The 21,524-nt window shown below is 42.1% G+C and overlaps 1 protein-coding gene across 1 annotated transcript in view; it reads left to right on the top strand.

Annotated features, from left to right (window-relative positions):
* grid2 (glutamate receptor, ionotropic, delta 2) overlaps positions 1–20,786 on the top strand; it is a gene marked incomplete at both ends in the record, with an annotated part of 761,628 nt that extends 740,842 nt beyond the window's left edge. Inside the window, 2 exon segments of the mRNA XM_084053861.1 lie at positions 8,419–8,659; positions 20,313–20,786. Coding sequence (XP_083909987.1) covers positions 8,419–8,659; positions 20,313–20,786 — 715 coding nt within the window.
* Between the last annotated feature and the right edge of the window lie 738 nt (positions 20,787–21,524).

Here is a 21,524-nt window from a genome sequence, read left to right as displayed (position 1 = left end):
GCGATTGGTTTTCTATCGCTCATTTGACTCATTTCGCCTTGTTGGAGTGGGTGCCTGCGGAGGGTGCCTGCGGAGGTCTCCTACTCAGAAGTACAAGACGGTGATGAGGGTGGAGCTAGGTGATGTTGATTACAACCCAAATAGCACATTGATTTGGTTTGCTTTCATTGAGGTGACATCATAAAGGTTGTCTGTGATTGGATTGAGTAAGTTCTTAGCTCAGCAAGGAGAATTTCCATTGCTGTAGGCTAAATTGACGTCTATATTATGCTGATTATGCCTTAGGATTAATGAAGGAGTTTGTAGCCCGTGGTCCCTATTCTGAATGTTTTAGAAATTGTTTATAAGGTCATGTATTGTATAACAAAAGTGTTTAGGCTGTCAGGTTTACGTGGTTAGCCTGAGGCACCATACAAGCTAGAACCAGCACTGGTCACATCCTTAGCTATAATAGTATACTGTGCCTCAGGTGTCCTACGTACAGTATTGTATACTGTATATATTCTGCCTCAGCACCACACCACCCTGTCAGCTACAACCACATTATTTAGCTTGTTACGTTACTGTACAGAACAAGTACAAAATTCAGTCTGTAGGGGAACCACTCTGGACATGTCACAATAGGCAAACAAAAAGAGCAAGCTCACAACAGGTCGCAACGCCACACGTTGTGAGCTTGTAGATCGCCTATTTTCGGCAAAGGGATTTGATGTAGAGTGACACAGGGAGCGCACAAAGTAATGAAGCACAGGGTATAAGTGGTTAAGTTGTGAATGAAGTCCAGTAGAGAATCATGGCAAGTAGGCCTGACCTCGATTATTTGAATAGTCGACTAATCAGTCGAGGGGTGTCTGAGTCGAATTATGGATACAAAAAAATTATATATATATATATATATATATATATATATATATATATATATATATATATATATATATATATATATATATATATATATATATATATATATATATATTATTTTTAATTATTCGACTAAGAGATTGGCCTAGTTTGTTATATTAATTAACTAATAGTTTGCCAAAAATAGGATATACATCATGATTTATTGGGAGAAACCAAGCAAGTATTTGTTAAATCAGACATTAAGCACCCCTACAGCCCAAATGGAATGTTCCTCTATTGCATAACATTTTTTTTTGCATGATTTGACTGAGAGATTGGCAGTCGAATCAGACTGATTCAACTGCCAATCTAAGTCTCATGCAAAACAAATAAAGGAGAAAAAAAAATTAAAACATTTTTTTGGGGTGTTGCATTAGTCGACTATAGGCAACTATTGGCCAATCAGATTCGACTATAGAAATCCTTAGTCATGGATAGGCCTAATGGAAAGCAATCATGGCAAACACATAATTGATATACTTATTAGTGTCTATTTCAGCAGCTCTTCTAGCCTTCAGTGACAAGGCTGAAGGGGACAGACACGCATCAATACGTGCCTATAAGCGTGTGTGTGCGTGTGCATGCATACATGCGTAATTGCGTGTGTGTGTGTGTGTGTGTGTGTGTGTGTGTGTGTGTGTGTGTGTGTGTGTGTGTGTGTGTGTGTGTGTGTGTGTGAGCGCTTCTGTGAGTAAGTTTCAATGGTACAGCTTGATGTGAGGGTCCATTGGGCAGTCAGACTATGCGTGACACTGATAGGCCAATTAGTAGTGGAGCCAGTGATAAATGATCTGCCAGACGGGGTCTATAATGGAGGGGACTAGGGGAGAGAGAGGACCCTGTCCCGCATCTCAAATCTCTTTCAGTCCAGGAAGACACCGATTTATCACATATCCCCAATATGTCCTCCTCTGGTTATCTCTTGTCGAGGTGTGTGTGTGTGTGTGTGTGTGTGTGTGTGTGTGTGTGTGTGTGTGTGTGTGTGTGTGTGTGTGTGTGTGTGTGTGTGTGTGGGGGGGGGGGGGGGGGGGGGGGGGGGGGGTGTGTGTGTGTATGTGTGTGTGTGTATGTGTGTGTGTGTGTGTGTGTGTGTGTGTGTGTGTGTGTGTGTGTGTGTGTGTGTAAAAAGCCTGATTTATACTTTGTCGTACAGCAGTGTCGCACACAGTTTGTTTTTGTCATTTGAACTTTTTGGAAGTTTTCTCTTCTCTTTTGTGTTAATCCCTGTACTTGTATTTGTTGTTACTATTGCCCTGAGAGGTTTTTTGAATTAGTCTAAAGAGGGGAAACAAACAGATTGTTTCATTTATTTTCTAATCAGAGAGAGAGAGAGAGAGAGAGGGTCATTTTTGTGCAACTCTAGGATATTTATCATAGTTACAATCTTGTCCTTTTGTCTCTGCACTGTGAGAAGACAAACGATGATTATCTTTTCTGCTGCGTTGTTTTCTTTACCTCAAAGGTTAACCGTAATCACTTTAGGTGTTATTTTGTCACAGGAAGATCCTTTTAGAGCATTTTTATTTTCAGTGCTTATTATGTTCGGTGATGGCAATAAGGAACCAAGGGGGAAAAACAACGTTACTTTGCAGCAATGCTAAATGTCAGTTACGTGCCACACAAATAGCTTTGTGACATGGGGACACCTAAAAACATTCAATTTGCAAGCATAGACTCACATAGACCTGGCAGGAATTGTAATCATTACACAGCATAGTACCTTTTTCAGGCAAGAAATCTTTAGAACTCGGCTGACTTCCAAGACCGAAATGATGAAACATTTGGACAAAATGTTCCTCATTAGTTTGAGTGTAATTTCATAGATGCCGTGCACTCTGTCAGATTGTGTGTGTGTGTGTGTGTGTGTGTGTGTGTGTGTGTGTGTGTGTGTGTGTGTGTGTGTGTGTGTGTGTGTGTGTGTGTGTGTGTGTGTGTGTGTGTGTGTGTGTGTGTGTGTGTGTGACACAGAGAGAGAGGGGGGGGATGACATGATGAGAAATTAATTACTTTAGCAACTCCAATACTTTTCAACCACAGCCATGTTATTTGGTCTACAATGCAAGTGGGGGTCTAAATAATACAAATGCTACATTACAAATGTACCATTTTACCATTGGACCTGACCAACGAATGAAAGTAAAGATTTAGAAAAGAGGTGCTTCTGCACTATAGATAGGTTCAGAATATAAACAACTAGAGGTTCGAGTACCATTTAATGTAACTATTGCTCCTGCATTGCTGGAAAGGTTTGCCTTCAGATAGAACAAAGAATCTTAAGTCTAATACCTGGATCTTTTTATTGCAACATCCAGTTTAATTTAAAAACATTTGAGAAATAATAATAATGTTTTGTACAATGTCTTACCAAGAGGATCCAGCCTATAGGGGCATTGGCCATCACTGTACAATGTCTTTGTGAGCAGAGTAATAGCGAGGTTGTGCCACTAGGCCACTGCGGTCATTATAGATGGCTTAAACAGTCTATTATTGCTAGGAGACTTGTGAAAACCCTTGTGAACATCTGGCCAGCTGTTTAAACCATAGAGGTGAAACCATAAATGTGACATGTCATTTAGAATCCCATTTCCAGAAGTAAGTAAATGTATTTGTAGAGCACCTTTCACAGACATTGATAGTCACAAAGTGCTTCACAAGCATAGCGATATAGCAAATCAACCAAAAAGAGTCAAAGAAAACAAACTCAGAATAAGGGAGACATCTCAACACACTGAGCTATAATCACAAAGGAGCTATGTGAAAGCCTGTTTGAAAAGGTACCATAGTGGCAGCCTTCTTACCCAAGTGTTCTGAACTTGCCTACGCAAGTGTTCTGAACTTGCCTATCTAGAATGAAGAAAGAAAATCATGAATGTTGATTATGTAATTTCCTTTCATTTCAAACCTTTATTTATTCTTGAAGGATATTGAGGTTGCCCTCATTTTCAGTGTCGAGATACATAACAGTACAAACTCATTTTCATTTTCACATCAATATTCATATCAATGATAAAACAAAACAAAAACAGAAATGTTCCCCTATTGTGTGATACAAAAAAGCAAAAGCAGTTGCAGACACTTGTGGATAGGTCTGCAATCAAAGATTTAAATGGACCATATGTTATTATAATCGCTCCAAGAGAACAAATCATGAGAAGACATAATGTAATTCATTTAATTTGCTTTACTGAAAAGTGTAAGGCACAATGTAAGAAGTTAACATGTTGAGAATGTGATTGCAGGATTCTCAGATACACAGAGAAAAGGGTGCCAACTGGAACCAAAACTGGTTCTTCTGAGTGATGCCATGGAATAACCTTTTAGACAATTTATTTGAACTAGACCATACCCGGTCGGCGCAGCGCATATGTGGGGGGATATGCACACATGATCTGGCAACCCGGGAGGCAGTTCGTCCCATAGCTGGGCAGCCCCGTAACCATGGCGACAGTGTTTGACACAAAAACGCTAATAAGAAGCTGAGATTTGATGAAATTGAAAAACGGGCTTCACAGTTAAGTTCAGATGGTAATGGTCAATGGCTGTGAGCAAAATCAGAGCAATTGGTCCAGCCAGTGAGGAGAACCGGGTGTCTTCACCTACCACTACAGAGAGACAAACAGACAGAGGTTACTAGAATTATAGTAGGATGGTTCTATAGAGAACCCAAACCCCTTAAACCGTATAAACTTCATCAACCGGCTGAAATGTGCTTGTCGGAAATAGCAGATCTACGAGCTTGTAGATCTGCTATTTTCAATTAATGTCTGCCTATTAAGACATGGTTTAAGAGTGCAAAGGTTCCTCAAAGAATTTTAACAAAAAAAGGTTCTCTAGAACTAGACAAGGAACATGAAGAACCATTCAGTAGATCAAATGGTTCTTTAGTAGTTGATGGTTCTTTGTGGAACTATATAGACTTTTAAAGAACCATTTAAGAACCATTATTGTTCTGTGTGTAGGCTGAGGAGGAGTTAAAACAATAACATTAACAATAACACTATCATCAAAATCGTAAGAATGTGGCTGATGCATTCTTCCTTAAATGCAATGTTACATAGTTTACTAACTTTCTGTAGTTGTATTTGACCCATAGCTGCTGCAGTGCACACGTACAAATGATATTGCTGCCTAGTCAGCAGTTGTGAACAATACCCTGGTAAGATAGCGGAACCGGTATCCCATGTCACATCTAATGTTCTATATATGGTTTTAAACCACCAAGAAGTGGTAGGCCCAATGCAAATTAAAAAGAACTAGAGTTGTTAATGATGCATAAAAAAGCACTCAAGGTGGCACAGGGGTAAAACGCCTATCCACCACACGGAATCTAGGGGTTCGAATCCATCTGGTTTGGCTGAGTGTCTAGATCAGGGGTCTTCAACAGTCGTCAGAGCTACTATAGGGAGTCCGCCAAATCTTTGTGAGATAGGATTTTTTTTTTTTTACATAAACCACTTGAACCTTAGAATTCCTTTTCTGAGGGGAATATTGGCCAAAAATAGCCAATCTACAAGCTCACAACGCCTCGTGCCGCGAGGCGTTGTGAGCTTGTAGATCAGCTATTTTTGGCAAAGAGCAAATAAAATAAAAAGTTTAATCTGCAACACAATTTCATACAATATAGAGGGGGTCCCTGCTTCATCTCTCTCTCAGTTAGGGGGTCCTTAGCCTGAAAAACTTTGAAAACCCCTGGTCTAGACAAATACAATTGGTCCGTGTTCGGGATAAGGAAGCCGGGCAGGGAGGTTACCTTTGTCTCTGCACTATACTCCTACTGGTTGGGGCAGCACCTGTCAGCGGGGGGTGTTGAACTGGGGGAGTAGGATTGGCATAAACATAAATTGGGATAAAAAGGTGTACAAATTATTGGCTAATCTTAATGTATCTAAAACATTTTTATGAAAATAATAATGGATAAAAAACATTTCTGTAGGCTAGCTAGCCAACTAACATCTGTTTATCACACAGTTTTTATATCCTAAGTTACAAAATAGATTTTCATATAGGTTGAAATGTTCAGGACAGCTGTGTTATTGGCTTAAAGGGATAGTTCACCTTCAAAATTACTTTTTTTTTATCAATTAGTCACCTCATGGAGACTTGAATTCATGGATATTTGTTTGATTTTGTTGCAATCCTAAGCCAATAATTTGATGGACAGCAGTAGTTCCAGTAGGAGACAGTTCCAGTAGGAGACACATCAAATTATTGGCTTAGGAATGCAACAAAAACAAAAAAAATATTCAAATCTCCATGGGGTGACTATTGATAGATATTTTTTGGGGTGAACTATCCCTTTAAGGGAGGACCGGCTGGTGGACGGGCAGGCCGGCGGACCACGTTGTCTATCTCCAGAGTTACGGATACATCATTCTCCAGCACAACTGCCATTGCCATATATGGGCACAAAAGGCACACAGACAGATGGGTACAATGGGTAGGTACTCTGACAAAACCCCCAACACTATGACTCAGACATATTGGTCGGATCGGCGGTGTGAGGGCTCGAACCTCTAGTTGCTTATATTCTTAACCTGTCTTTATTGCAGAAGCACCTCTTTGCTAAATCTTTGCTTTCATTCGTTGGGTTCAGTCATATGGACCGTCCGTATAATTTATCTGATCTTATCTGACCAGGACCAGCAGATTTCCAAATCCACTCTTTAGTTGGTGGATTTGATCTTAGCTGTACTGTGTTTGCTCTTCTCTTCTCTTCTCTTCTCTTCTCTTCTCTTCTCTTCTCTTCTCTTCTCTTCTCTTCTCTTCTCTTCTCTTCTCTTCTCTTCTCTTCTCTTGCTCTGTTCCCTTCTCTTCTCTTCTCCTCTTTTCTCTTATCTTCCCTTCTTTTCTAGTCTATGATCTCCTCTTGTCTGGTCTTTTACAACTATTGCATTACATTCTGTTTGATTCTATTCTGTTAGAATCTATTATATTGTACGTTCTATGTTCTATTCTATTTTACTGAGATCCATGGGACACATCAGTCATTCTATCCATGTCTCAGCTCTGCAGAGCTCCCATCTAACTGAGATTGACACCATTATAGAGACGCTGTGTCTTAGTTGACTTACGTTGAAATGGGACATTGTTTTTCTCCTTTTTCTCTATGAAGTTAATTATGTTTTTTTAATGATGTTGTTGTTTTCATGAATGTTATTTTGTTCATGTTTTTTTTTGCTTTTTTTGTTTTTTGTTATCTGTATACAAAATGAAGACAGATGGACATGATTATTTTTCGTCATTCAAGAAAAAGTGTTTGCCCCTTAGGAAATTCCAAGTGATGATTGTAAATGTAAATTTTTGAGTACACAGAAATTGCGTTCCTATTTACACGTGCTTGGGAATATGTACACTTCTGATTATGGTTGTTTGTTCATTTGCATTTATTTTCCGCGTTTAATGCGTGTGTGTGTGTGTGTGTGTGTGTGTGTGTGTGTGTGTGTGTGCATGTGCGTGCGTGCGTGCGTGCGTACGTGCGTACGTGCAAGTCTATGGATGCGTTCCCGTGTGGGTTTACGGACATGTGCTCGCGCGGTTGTTCTTTCTCTCTTAGTCTTTCCTTCTGCTGCCCCACCTCCTCCCACCACCAAGCTAAAGTGTCTCAGTTAAATTCTAAGCCCAAAGCCATCAGAGCCTCCATACGCCAGCCTGTGTGCGTGAGCGCCCCTCTCTCCCTTCAAACCCCAACAACGACCCAGTTAAATAATAAGCTGAAAGTGAACAGAGGGTTCCCATCAACCACCGCGCCGTATCCTCTCTGATCCCATCATTCATATGGCTAGAGCTAGACAGCATAATGACATTATGGCATTGCACTTGCACTGCGCTGCAAAACATATTAATGTTGGCCATAATGAGTTTGACAGCCCAATGCAGTTGACGGGAATCAGGGGGTTTTCGAGCAAGCCAACAGTGCCCTCGTGTGGCAGAGGGAAATTACGACGACTGCAGTAAATACTGCAGCATGTGTGCGTGCAGGTACCTGCAAGTATTTCTATTAGTGTGTGTGTTGTGCAGTAGAACACCACCTGCAGTAGAACAGGACATGATATGACGTGACGTAATGATGACATTGACATGATGATGATGGGCGGCAGTGGCTCAGGGGCAGAGTGGTCGGCAGAGCGGCCAGATGGCAACCGTGAGGTTCCCAGTTCGATCCCGGGCTCCCCAGAGTTAGTGTCGAAGTGTCCTTGAGCAAGACGCTGAACCCCTAATTGCTCCCGATGAGCAGGTTGGAGCCTTGCATGGTTTCCTCCGCCATCGGTGTGTGAATGTATGGGTGAATGTAATGCACAGTCTATGTAAAGCGCTTTGGATGAAAGCGCTATATAAATGCACCATTTACCATTTTATGACGTCTGTGTGTGTGTGTGTGTGTGTGTGTGTGTGTGTGTGTGTGTGTGTGTGTGTGTGTGTGTGTGTGTGTGTGTGTGTGTGTGTGTGTGTGTGTGTGTGTGTGTGTGTGTGTGTGTGTGTGTGCGCGTGTGCGTGTGTGCGTGTGCACGTGTGTAGAATCCTGGAACTCCAGCAGAACGGAGACATGGACGTCCTGAAGCTGAAGTGGTGGCCCAGAGACAGTCCCTGTGACCTGTACAGCTCGGTCCAGTCGCGACAGCGAGGCAGCGCCCTCGACATCCACAGCTTCGCCGGCGTCTTCTGCGTCCTGGCGGCCGGCGTGGTGCTCTCCTGCCTTATCGCCATGGTGGAGAGCTGGTGGACAAGGAGGAAGGGCTCCAGAGTCCCTTCCAAGGAGGTAGGGGGATGGGAGGGGTGAATGGAACGGTGGAGAGGTAATGGATGATGGGAGGGTGATGGTGGAGGTAAGTACAATGGAAATGGTCCTGGGTGTTCTTAGAGAAAGTTGTAGGAGGCCAATGCCTGATTTACACTTGGATGTGCACCGAAAATAGCAGATCTACAACTGTTTTTTGGTATAAATCAGGCGTTAAGGGGTGGATCAAATGGAAGAGGCAGAGAGGAAGGAATGGGTTGAGTGATCGAGAAAATTCCGTTACAGTTTGAGAGATGGGAACTGAGGAGCTGACAGTGTACGGGTTTGACTGGTCATCTTTTGACCAGATGCACAGGGACTATGAAGAGCTAGTGGACCCAGTCATTGTCTGGATGTGAAGTAAGCAATAAACAAAATAAACAAAGCCATACAATCCAAAGGTCTCTTCCTGGGACTACATTTGCTACAGTACGATTATATAATAACAAATAAAATAAGAAATAATATTAATAATGATACGAGAAGTCAGAACAGCAATGCTAGGGTTCATGTGGTTCAAATAGGTTTCAGAAGAAATTTGTTTCTATTGTGACAGCTGAACTCAAATGAACAAACAAGGCCCATCTGTTTGCATTACTATACGTTTGAGGACATAATATTTATAAATGCCATAGCCTTTACCTTTTTTGCCATTTGTAACCCTAACCCTAAAGCCTGAGTTAGAAATGTGTGTGGCAATAAGTATAATTCAAGCATAACTTCAACCCTAACCCCTAAACCAACCACCAAAAAAAATCCATACAATGTCTATTTCTCAAATTCTTCTAGACGTGTGGAGAGAGATTGGCCCTCACAAGTATAGTGATACAAGTAATCTACACACATACATACGCACACACGCACATATGCAAGCACGTACGTGCACATACACACACCACAGGCTGGTGAAGCAGAACAGAGGGCATTCTATCATTTTTTGCGAACAACTGCACCATATTCTCAGTTCCATATTGGCTCTATCGACTCTTTACAGTGTTTAGATTGCTTTTATTAAAGAAATGCCAAACTTCATACCCATTGTAGATGCCCCATGGGTAGTTGAAAAGAAGCCCACTGGACAATAACCTGTTCGAGCATGAGGTATAATTCTAATGATAAACTGTGTTAACCACATAAACCCTAGGCAAATGTTCTGTGAAAATAATGAATACGCAACATATTGTGAGCTTGTAGATCGTCTATTTTCGATGAAGAGATTTGGTGTCGAGTGAAAAAAGCAGGGGACACAGAATAGACCCCTGGGGGCAGTTGGGGGGCCCTGGTCGACAAAATTGATATAGGTTATAGAGTTTTAAGTGGTTAAGTACAGCTCTCTGTAGATGCTGTAGATGTGTGTGGATGTGTTTCAGTGAGTCAATATGGACGACACTGTGACCTTGGAGCTATGTGTACATTCTAACCTTTATTTTCTAATAAAGTCTCCAAGTAACAGCGACTATTGTCTCCCCCCTATAATGAATCCAGTGTTCAGCTACATAACCCGAAGGAATTGGAGCGGAGCAACATTCCCTGTCCAAGACAAAGAGTAACAGTGACACTTGAGTATTAAATGGATATTCATATATATATATTTTGACAAGTTTTCTCCCTAAAAAGAAGTATGTCTCAATCACCTTAATTCTATGCATTAGCAGCAGTGAAATGTCCAGTCAGCCAATCTGCAGGTAGGGTTGTCATTTACAACTTGTACATATACTTTGTTGGCCAGGGTCCCATGGGGGTCTGTACTTGAACCCCTCCTTTTTATGCTCTACACCAAATTTCTCACCAGCAATAGCCGATATTCAAGCTCACAACGCAACACACATTGTGACTGTGAGCATGTAGATCAGCTATTTTCGCCTGAATGTTTGTGTATTGTGCTACGCCCAGAATAAGGACGCTAGGGTTCATGTGGTTAACAAACTCATCACCTGTTTATCCTTCGTAACCAAACATTGACAAAGCAGCTATATACATTGAAATGAAATTGTGGCAGATCAAAGCACATCTTGTATGCAAAACAACACATGCCACAAATGAACTGAATGAAATGTAATTATGTGGAAAATAAATATCTTCACTTTTGAGTTAATTATGTATGTGTTGGGCTGCAAATTAGACTGAAGCATTAACTGGCTAATTTCACCAGAAAATACATTTGTTTTGTTTTGCAATCAGATAAATGATTTAGTTTCAGGCAATTGCCTTTTCCCCCCCAATACGTTATTATCATTTTTTTCTGTTAAAGGGGGACTGAGATAACCCTATATTTAATAGTTTTAGTATAAAATGTTATCTTAACCTGGCATAACATGTTATTTCCTCTTTATAACAAATTATACAATATTAGTAGCCTACTAACAAGGCACTTTAAAATAAGCATTAACCATATGAACCCTAGCATCCCTATTCTGGGCATGCTATAATAGGCGAACATTCTGCGAAAATAGGTTAACATTTAGCGATCTACAAGCTTGTAGAGCAGCTATTTTTGGCTAAGAGATTTGGTGTAGAGGGGAAAAGAAGGGGGGGGCGCGATGGCCGAGTCGTTAAGGCCACTAACCACATAGGCTCTAATGCGTGGGTGTCGCGGGTTAGAATCCCGAGCCCGAAGGCCTTTGCTGCGTGTCAATCCCTGTTTCTCTCTTCCTGTTTCATGTCACTCTTCACTACTGCTATCCAATAAAGGCAGAACAAATATCTTTTAATATAAAGAAGGGGGAAAAAGGAACAGGGCCAAATATAGACCCCTGGCGTAACCCAGGCAACATAGTAGATAGTATTTAAAGGGTTTATGACTTAAAGAAAATGTGGTCCATTTTGAGGATCTGAAAACTCTAAGAAACAACTGAAAATATTTTAGCATTCAGATGTGTGAGGTAAGTTCTAAGTTCCTTACTACCCTATAACAGTTGGTTCAGCATCAGTGAATATCTCCAAATGTCTCCCACTGCAAGAAAGGAGAAAGAATACTTTGTCTGGCCCATTAATTTGTAATGGCCAGCAGTTTTAAAATTCCATTCACAGTGAATCAGACAAGATGGTGAAGGTGTCTCTGACCGTGCCCATGATAGCTTTCTGGGAATCAGGCTATACATTTTAATAACATCACTGTAATACAACACTCAATTGGTAGTCAGTGTTCAAACAACTATGAATCATTGGGCTCCATTCATATTGGCGAAGCTACTGATCAGTCCTGTAATATCTTTACTTTGGGAAATGGCTGCTTGTGTTAAACAATATTGGATTGTCTTACTCCACAGATGTGATGTGACTTGAGTAAATAATCACCTTTAACAATAAGATCATCCGTTGTTTTCCTCTAATGCTGATCCAGCAAAGTGCCATATCTCTATGGCTCTGTTTATTAGACCCTGCAGTCAGTGTGACTTCTAAATGAGAAACATCTTGGAACCTAGACTCGTGAATAGTCCTACTTTAACCACCCACCAGAGGTACGTGTGTAGAACATTATTGACTCCTTTAGTTTTTATTACCCATAGCGGCACTGCAGGTGTCGTATACATAACATGGGCATCCAGCAGGCTTCCTTTTTTCCCTCCCTCAGTTAAGTAGAAAAACAGCTTTTGATCACAACAATGCCATTTGTCTCACTGCTGCTTGATAATCATAGGCTCACCCTCGAATATTGCCGTCACACTCACACAGAGGACTGGAATAAACAGCCAGACAGACATGCACACGCACACATGCCACCACCCCCTACCGTCAGCTCCCTGCTCAGCTTCCAGCTTTCATCTGTCATTCAGACCAGTGGGCATGTCTGTCAGTGAACAGCTACAAAAGAACCAGACCCCCATTCGAACCACGAGCCATGTTCAACACAGAACTGACCCTCCCTAACCGCCCCCACCACACACACACACACACACACACACACACACACACACACACACACACACACACACACACACACACACACACACACATGGACCCCTGCCATCTTCATTAGCTACTAGGAGCATCAGACCCTGACTGAGCACAGTAGTTGTGTTCCAGTAGTGACTGGCTGGGACAGCGGGGAATTAAAGGTGATGGTCATTGATTCTCTATGTAGATTGTTCAAGGTCTTTGCTTATCGGGGCATCAGGCAATCAATGGCATTTGCACTCCTATCGATTTGGAAAACTGTTGTGCATTATGGTATGCAATTCATATGTATGCAAATTTGGTTGATGTGAGTTGCATTCTACAAATTACATGACTTGTAATTACATGAACAGCATTATGTTAACGTAAACAAATATATATTTTGTGCAATTTTTGGTATGGAGACTTGCTGAGACTCACTGTCTACTGTGTGCAATCAGAGATCACAATGATGCCCCTGTTCCTTATCCCTATTAAAGTAGGTACAATGATAACAAACAAGGGATGAAGCCACTTAAAATTCTTGTAGAAAGTTGTTGTTCCCAAAATAATAACTTTTTAGCTAAAACAAAATTCACTACAACCAAATATCTAAAGCATATCATAGCAAAGGTCTGTATGTGGAATTCATTGGCTCCAAGTTAGGAGTAAACTATGGGTGAAGTGAATTATTAGTGAAATCAAATGCCGCTTTACTGCTACCATGGTGAACATGGAGTTGTGAATTATCAGTGAAATGTCCCTTTAGTGCTACCATGGTGAAGTTGGCTCAGTGAACCATGTTTGTTTTTGATAGTTGACCCCTGACTTTTATCCTTCACCCTGCCAATAGACCAGCTAGCTACCGGCAGGTTCCCAGTTCCACTGCATTAGTTCTAGCTCGGCACTAAAAACTGTATATACTATATTGTCGATGTTGGGCATAAACTTTGTATCTCCATGTTTAATCCATATGTAATGCTCTGACCATTGACCAATCATAATACAAATGACAGTCGAGCAGGGTCCTTTTCTCAGTTGACAAAATAAGTCAATTTTCAAGTAATTGTATAAATCAGGCATGCTTCATCAACCGGGGAAAACACCTCAGTTCTCGCTGTGCAATAGGCCCTCATAGTGGCAGAGGAGGACATCCCTGTTATCCAACTTAAAGTTCACTTCATGAAGTTGCGTCTATTTCATAATAATTGGGTCCTCTAGAATTGCTGATCTCCAACTGTGAAATAAAAGAATCCCAAGCCTTGCTCCTAATGTCACAGTGACTATCAGTGCCACTTGAGAATGTCTTGCCAAGTACTTTTTGCAAACTCCACATTAAATAGGAAAACCTACTGGGCTGTTCTTAACGATGTGGGCGCAGGTGACAATGTTGTTCTCCAGCCTATGCTGCAACCAGTGCAGTGTTACTGTGACCTTTTAGCCTAGTGATTCATAACACCTTTTTATAGATTTATTCATTATTATCTTTAGGATGTGATTTATTCTTAGCCTTATAACGGGCCCCCTTACTTCTCACATGAAATGTCACTGTGGCTAGTGTGGAATCAGTTCAGACTGGGAATGTTACAGGGTCCCTTCAAAGGATCACAGTGACATACTCTGGAGGATGTTAGCTCATCTTAAGTGTACAGTGATACATTATTATGTTCAATACCTTTCTTGATATCTTTTTTTTAATTAAAGTTCCTTTATGATTAGAAAATGGAATACTGACCGAATATCGCCATCTCAGATTTAATAAATGTAGAAAAGAGGAACATACACATACTACATGCATGCATGCACACACACACATCATCTCTTTTTTTCTTTATTTTACTCAAGAGTCATGTAGCTTTATCATGTTCAGTCATTCCAGGCTTGCATCAATAATGTTCCAGCTTTGTGTTAAATATGCCATGTCATGAAACTCATTACTGTAAGATATACTTCTGTTTATTTTGCCTTGTTCATACTGTATGCCCTGGTGGATTTCACTGCGCATGTTTCCCTTCTCCTACTGGCTAAGATTAAACACATAAGCCTTCTGAAAATAACTGATCTACAAGCTCACGACGTGTTGCGATGCGACACGTTGTGGGCCTGTAGATCGGTTCTCTTCCAAAATGTTTCTGCTATTCAAAATAGGGACGCCAGGGTTAAAGTGCTTAAGAATCAAGTTGCTTCTGATGAATTTCTCACTTTCAGAAAAACATTTGTAAATACTGACATAATTAAGAATTCATTAATTAATGTTGCCAAAATACATGCACAAACACATACTGTATTTGTACGCACCCTTCGTATACATACAGTACATCTCAGCCCACTAATCTATTCAAAACCACATTCCTACTAAACTGTGTTTGTGTCTCTGTCTTTTCTATACATGCTGAACGAAAGTCACGCATTGAACATATCTGTACATACATTTACATACATTGTGTGTGTCCTAATGCTTCCCTGTTAATTGCTTTGACTGTGGCTTGCTGCCAGTGTCTGTGTCTGTGTTGTTGTTCTGTGTTGCTTGTGGTGAAATGCTGCGCATTGTTATCTGTGAGCCTGCTTTTTGATGTGAACTATTTGCTGAGGGGTTATCGTTTGGCTTTCGCACACATTTACATAAAGCCCTCATGCTGTTCCTCTTACGAGTCCCCTACAAAGATAATTTGTTAACCATCCTCCCTCAGTTTGCCTCTGCTGTTTGGGGATCCTTTGATCTTTCACATTTTTCAATAAGGGGCATATTCATTATACACTGTGTATGTGTGTGTGCGTGTGCGCGCGTGCGTGTGCGTCTTATGTCCTGAATACATTACTGTAAAAGTTATACACATATTTTCCACTAATGTGGGAGTCAGTGTTTCCTTCATCAGAACTGTTTGGTTTGCATCTGGGTGGGAGGTATCTGGGTATGTGTCTGGTGATACATATGTCTGTTAAAAGCTGAAATGGGACCTGAAAACACTGGTTTGGGAGCAGTTATACATTTCTTGTCACAAAATCTTTTAATTCTTTATTTTTGTTGAGAGGAACAACTGTTTCCAAATGAGTGTCTGAGGCCCACTTCATCCATATAATAGAAAGAAAAACTTGTACAACAGAACAGCCATAATGCTTTATTTTTATAGCCTGTATATGTTCTACCAGAGACTTGCATGAAAGGGTTCTGTCATTGGAATGAATAGCATCGTTAAAAGTCCCAATTCCATAAATTACTCTTGTACAATGTACTGTTGTACTGTCGTCAGCAAACATCCTCAAGGAATAACCCAAACAAAGCCAACTACCCCCCCTGTCATTGACAGAACTCTTTCCACAGTGGTAGCATCTCTGGTTTTGACCGTGTCTGATATTTCATATAATCCATATGGATTTAGAATGAGTGGAGCGGGCATTTCCTTGTGTATAAAGTTAATATGCCTCGGTACCCCTAAAATGTGCAAGCATTTTGTGTAGCGTTATCGGTTTAGCTAGGATTGCCTGGCACGCCCATTCTAACTCTGTGAAATATTCTCTGTCACTGTGGCGCAAAGCTCTCATGTTGCCTTTTTGCTTTGTTTTGTAGATAAGTACTCTGTGTTGAGGGGTGTAGCGGGCGTGGGGGAGAGAAAGAGCAATAGAAAATGCCATTTAAACATCTACCCTTTCCAGGTATACAATGACTGTGCTTCTGTCTCTATGAAGACACGGCAACACAGAAAAACCTGCTTATCTGTGTGTGCTGACTGACTGCCATGTGTTTCTTCTTGTTCACCCCCCACCTGTCTGTCTCTCCACCCAACTTCTCTTTCTCCTCCACCCTCCCATCCACTCATTCGGCCTGTTCTTGTCCGTCTCTCATCCTTCTTCTCTGCCTGTCTGCTGTTTGTGTCTCTGTGTTGTGTTTGCCTGGCCGTACGTTTATTTTATTTTTTTATCAAACCTCACTCATGCACACAACACACACTTATCTATATATGAATTTATATCCACTCCATTTCTCTCTCTCTGTCACGCTCGCCCCTCTCCCTTGCACATTTTCTCTCACTGTCTCTCTTTCCTACTTACTCACACACACGTGTGCACATTCACTTTTGCAAACTCAAACACACTAGACACAGGCAGACGAGCCGTCTGCCAGGCAAGCCGCCGATTCGTGCCCACATGGTGCCAGCGAGCATCCCCTTTCCCTGGGTGGCCAAGGCCTGAACCAGATGGCCAACACTGGCCATGCCTCCATGCCCACAGCCAGCCGCTACCAGCCCCCTTCATGCTGCGACATCCCTTGCGCCCTGATTGTGCAGCACTCCTTCGAACCAGCCAACCCCTCCGAGCTCACCCCCAAAATGAGAATGAGCACCTTCGCCACCTCTCCTCCCACCCCAAGGTTATTCATACAGTAGGAGATTAAAAGATGAGCCATGTTACCGCTGGTTGGTAACACTGGCGTGACACTGGTGTCACTCATCAGTACTGCTGCAAAGTTCAGCAATCAGACTTATTAGAATGAATGAAACGTTGGTGTTTACAGAAATGCTGCATGTTGAAAGCACATTTACCTTTACAGAAGCAAGAGGTTTATATTACTTGACATGCTGTCAGTTTACTATGTTTGCAGTGATGTGTTTATGCCACTGGAGGGAGTAGTCCTTCCATCTTGAAGCAAGCAGTGCAGCACTTTGAGAATGCAGTCTCTACATAGGAGCTATTTATTCTCAGGCCTGGTGCTGCATGCTACAGAGAGTTATATCTGTGGTTAGATGCTTGCAATTAAGAGAATATCTACTCATAGTGGCGAATAACAAGAACATTCCGAGGAACGTTTTAAATTACCTTCATTAAATTTCTCAAAACATTGATGTTTTACATTTTGTGCAACCTGAGTATAACAACCACAGCCATCAAGCAAACCTTCTGTTCCTAGCACATCAACATTACAAGCAGCTGACAGGCTGGTAGAATAACGTCAGAGCGATAGTACTGAGTGACAATGTATGCTGACAAGATCAGATAAGACAATGTATGAGCAGGGAGAGGGAAGGTGGTAGTTTTTCTTTTTAGTGAGTTGAGACTAATGGGATCTGAGTAATGCTTAATTTAGGCTCATAGTACGACGCGGACACCCTCGTACAACAAAGTAAAAATAGGGCTTGAGGAGAAGAGGATATGACTTTTTCAATTGATGAGAGGTAGAGTGTAAAACAAGGCCTTAATACACTGTAGAGCTGTAATGCCAATTTCTCCCCACTATGCCTAATTTATATGTTGTCATACAAACGTGTTGCTCATATATTAGGCTTTAGCCTAATTCAGGTCTCTCAAAATATTTGCAGAGGCCATTATAGGGACAGAGCAGACTTAACCCTCCCGTCATAACTAGTCACATCACACATCTGATCCTCCTTCTGCTTATCGCACAAAGACCTTTCCTCTATCCTTTCCTTAGTTTGTCTTCTTCCCTCGTAATTTCCCACACAACACTCCCAACGGCCTGCAGGCCTCTCGTTTCTTTCCGTGCCCTTCTGTGGAATACCTCCCCTTTTCCACTTCTCTGTACTCCCAACCATGTGTACTATAATGTCACCACCAAGAACAACCCCTCATCGTCTTCTTGTCGTCACTTCCTTTGGAAAAACGGGGGCACTGCAGGTGGTCCCCCTCGCACCTGAACTGCATGTACATGGGGGGTACAGAGCCCCCTCCAGCCCCGCCCCAGACCCAACGAACATGGTCAGTAAATCTGTCTGTGTGGCTGAATAACACAACGTGATTAGCTCCCACAAATACCTGTGTTTGTCTCTCCTACCCTAAAGCATATGCACCACAATGGGATGTTCCAACCCACATGTCCCTTCCCTCCAGTCTGTTCCCAATGAGATGAACACTGTGCGTCTAAGCCGCAAGATGTTTACCTGACCCCTAGACCAACACCGCCCCCCCACCCCCACCCCTGGCAAAAAGAAACCCCTACCTACTTCAAAAACTCAGGAAGCACACTGCCATGGACGTGTGTGTGTGTACGTGTGCACATCAGTACATGCATGTGTGTGTTTTTGCCTACAACCGTTTCTCTCAACTCATCCTACAACCATGAATTGCAATCCGTGCACCTCCGCAGTGCCCCAGACCTTCCCTATACAGTACAAGCATGAGACACTTCTCATTCTCAAGTGTTACCATCTGTAAAAACTTCCAAAGCAATTTCTATGTGAGCAGTATCTATGTGAGCAGTTTCTATATATTGATGAGATATCTGTATGTTTTATAGTTTGTATAAGTTAAGTTAAGTTAGGTCAAGTTAAGTTAAGTTAAATTTAAGTTAAGTTAAGGTAGGATTTAAGTGATGTTTTCGGTTTAGTTGCTTGTAAACTGTTGTGCTCTTTTAGAATTAAGTAATCGGTTAAATAAAACAGTTTACCAGTGATATTGTGAACTAAAAGCTATCTTGCAGCCTATTTTATACCAATATGTCAATGAGCCACAGTTGCTTTATTTATACTTTTGATATGGCCAAAGCAAAGTTCACTTGAAAAAGAGATGTTAATCTCAATGTGAATATCTTGGTATAATGGTTCATAGCAATGCCCTTTGAAGCATGCATAAGATACAGCAGTAGATGCACATTAACTTTATATATATATATATATATATATATATATATATATATATATATATATATATATATATATATATATATATATATATATATATATATATGTGTGTGTGTGTATACACACACACACACACACACACACACACACACACACACACACACACAGTATATAAGTTGCATGTATAGTGCCATAGAGAATGGTAATGCTTGTTTTAACTAAAACACTCACACTGGAATCACAGCATACGGTATGTGACATGGCAGCGCGTGCGTATTCCAGATGAGCTTACACTCCCTTAATACACCTCGTAGAAATGTGTGTGTATGTGTGTGTGTATATTTCTCTCTCGATATCCTCACTTGCAGCTCAGAGTGTGCTTCTGTATCCCTCCCTCTCTTTCCCTTCCTCTCTCCTTCTATCCCACTCTCTCTCTGTCACTCCCAAACTTTCCCATGGAAACATCGCTTCATCTATTCACACGTGTTACGTTTCACTCCTCCTCACCGTCCTGCTGCATTGCCCCGTTAATTCTGTCTCTTAATTGTTCCGTGTTATTGATTGTTTTGTTCTTTCATTCTGTCTAATGTTTGTGTTGGCATGTATAATGGCCTCATCCTTCTTTCCCTTTGCTCTCTCTGCTCTCTTTTTTTAAAACTCTTTACCCTGCTGGATGGATAACATCCTCACTGTGGAAACAAATCCATGCCCTCCTCTTCTCCAACCTGTATGTCCTGTCTCATCATATTTATCCCCTGCATGTGCTCTTCTCTCTGCTTGTTTGTCCCGTCATGGCCCTTCTACTACCTGGACTACCCTCACTCTTTTGTCTTTACCTCCTTCCCACCCTTCCTCCAAATGTCTTCTTTCATATCTGTTTCACTGACTCGTCACCCTCCTTTTTCTTCTTTCTTTTTCTTTACACTTCTCTTGTCCTTCCCTTCTTGTCTTCTATCCACCCAATCCACTCCTAATCATCCTTCCTTCCTTTGTAAATATCCGTCAAACTCCATTCATCCCCTACTCAATCTTCTCCTCATTTCCCTTCCTTTCTATTCCACTTCTTGTTCTTTACCTCCTTCTATCCCTTCCATCATCCTTCCACCCCCAACTCTGTCCTTTTCTCCCCCTCCTATCATTTGACCCCCTCCCCCTCCTACCTTCAGGACGATAAGGAGATCGACTTGGAGCACCTACACCGGCGGGTTAACAGCCTGTGCACCGAGGACGAAAGCCCCCACAAGCAGTTCTCCACCTCTTCCATCGATCTGACGCCCCTCGACATGGACGCCCTGCCCGCCGCGCGCCAAGCGCTGGAGCAGATCAGCGACTTCCGCAACACCCACATCACCACCACCACCTTCATTCCTGAGCAAATCCAGACCCTCAGCCGGAGCCTCTCCGCCAAGGCCGCCGCCGGCTTCGCTGCCGGATTCGGGGGCGGCGTTGGCGGGGGGGGAGGCGGCATGCTCCAGGATCACCACCGGACTGGAGGGGTGGGCCCTTTCAGGCAGAGGGCCCCCAACGGCGGCTTCTTCCGCAGTCCCATTAAGACCATGTCCTCCATCCCCTACCAGCCCACGGGTCCGGGACCCAACTTCGGATACGGCAACGACCCGGACAGGGGCACCTCCATATAGAGACTTGGCCAGGGATGCAGTTGATTCAGAAGAAGGAGGAGGAGGAGGAGATGGAGGCGGAGGAGGGGTGGTCGGATTGAGTCATGGGGTGATAAAACAAACACACTACTGCGAAAAGAAAGAAAATCCCAAGATAAAGATCTATGTACATAGGAATCTTTTTTTTCTGGGTTCTGCCAGGGTCGTTCAAGGGGTGGCTGTTGCGTGTGATGGAGGAGGTGGAGGTCCACTTGGGTGGTGCTTGTCCTCCTGCAAACCAGCTAGTGACAATGGAAAGGGAGATTATGGGGAGGGGTGTAGAATTGAGTCTTTGCTTTATTGTTGTTGTTCTTGTGGTTGTCTGAGGGATTATTTTTGGGTACGCGTGAAGTGGGATCGTTTTTTTCATTGGGTTTTTCTTTTTTTAATTCCGTTTTATGCCATCTGAGGACTGCTTCATGTAATGGACATGTACTGTAATGAAATGACTTCTATCGTCATCTAAACCCCGCCTTGGAGGGTTTGGTTTATACAACTATTACAACAACAGAAAACTCTTCTCTGTTCTTTGGCTGCCATCAGTGGATGATAACCAGGATAGCTGCCAAGGGCTCCAAAGGAACGCAAAGGGGCTCATACAGAAAAATCAAGGGGCAGTGGTTTTATAACGGTAGGACCCTGTATAGTTTTGTCCTGGGCCCAGGGAATACTTGCAGAGTTGCTTTGTAGTTCTCCATAGGCACCATCTCAGTGCTTATA

Source organism: Gymnoscopelus microlampas, assembly GCF_963454915.1.
Source record: "Gymnoscopelus microlampas genome assembly, chromosome: 4".
NCBI classification, from domain to species: Eukaryota; Metazoa; Chordata; class Actinopteri; order Myctophiformes; family Myctophidae; genus Gymnoscopelus; species Gymnoscopelus microlampas.
This window is presented reverse-complemented; position numbering and strand designations above follow the sequence as displayed.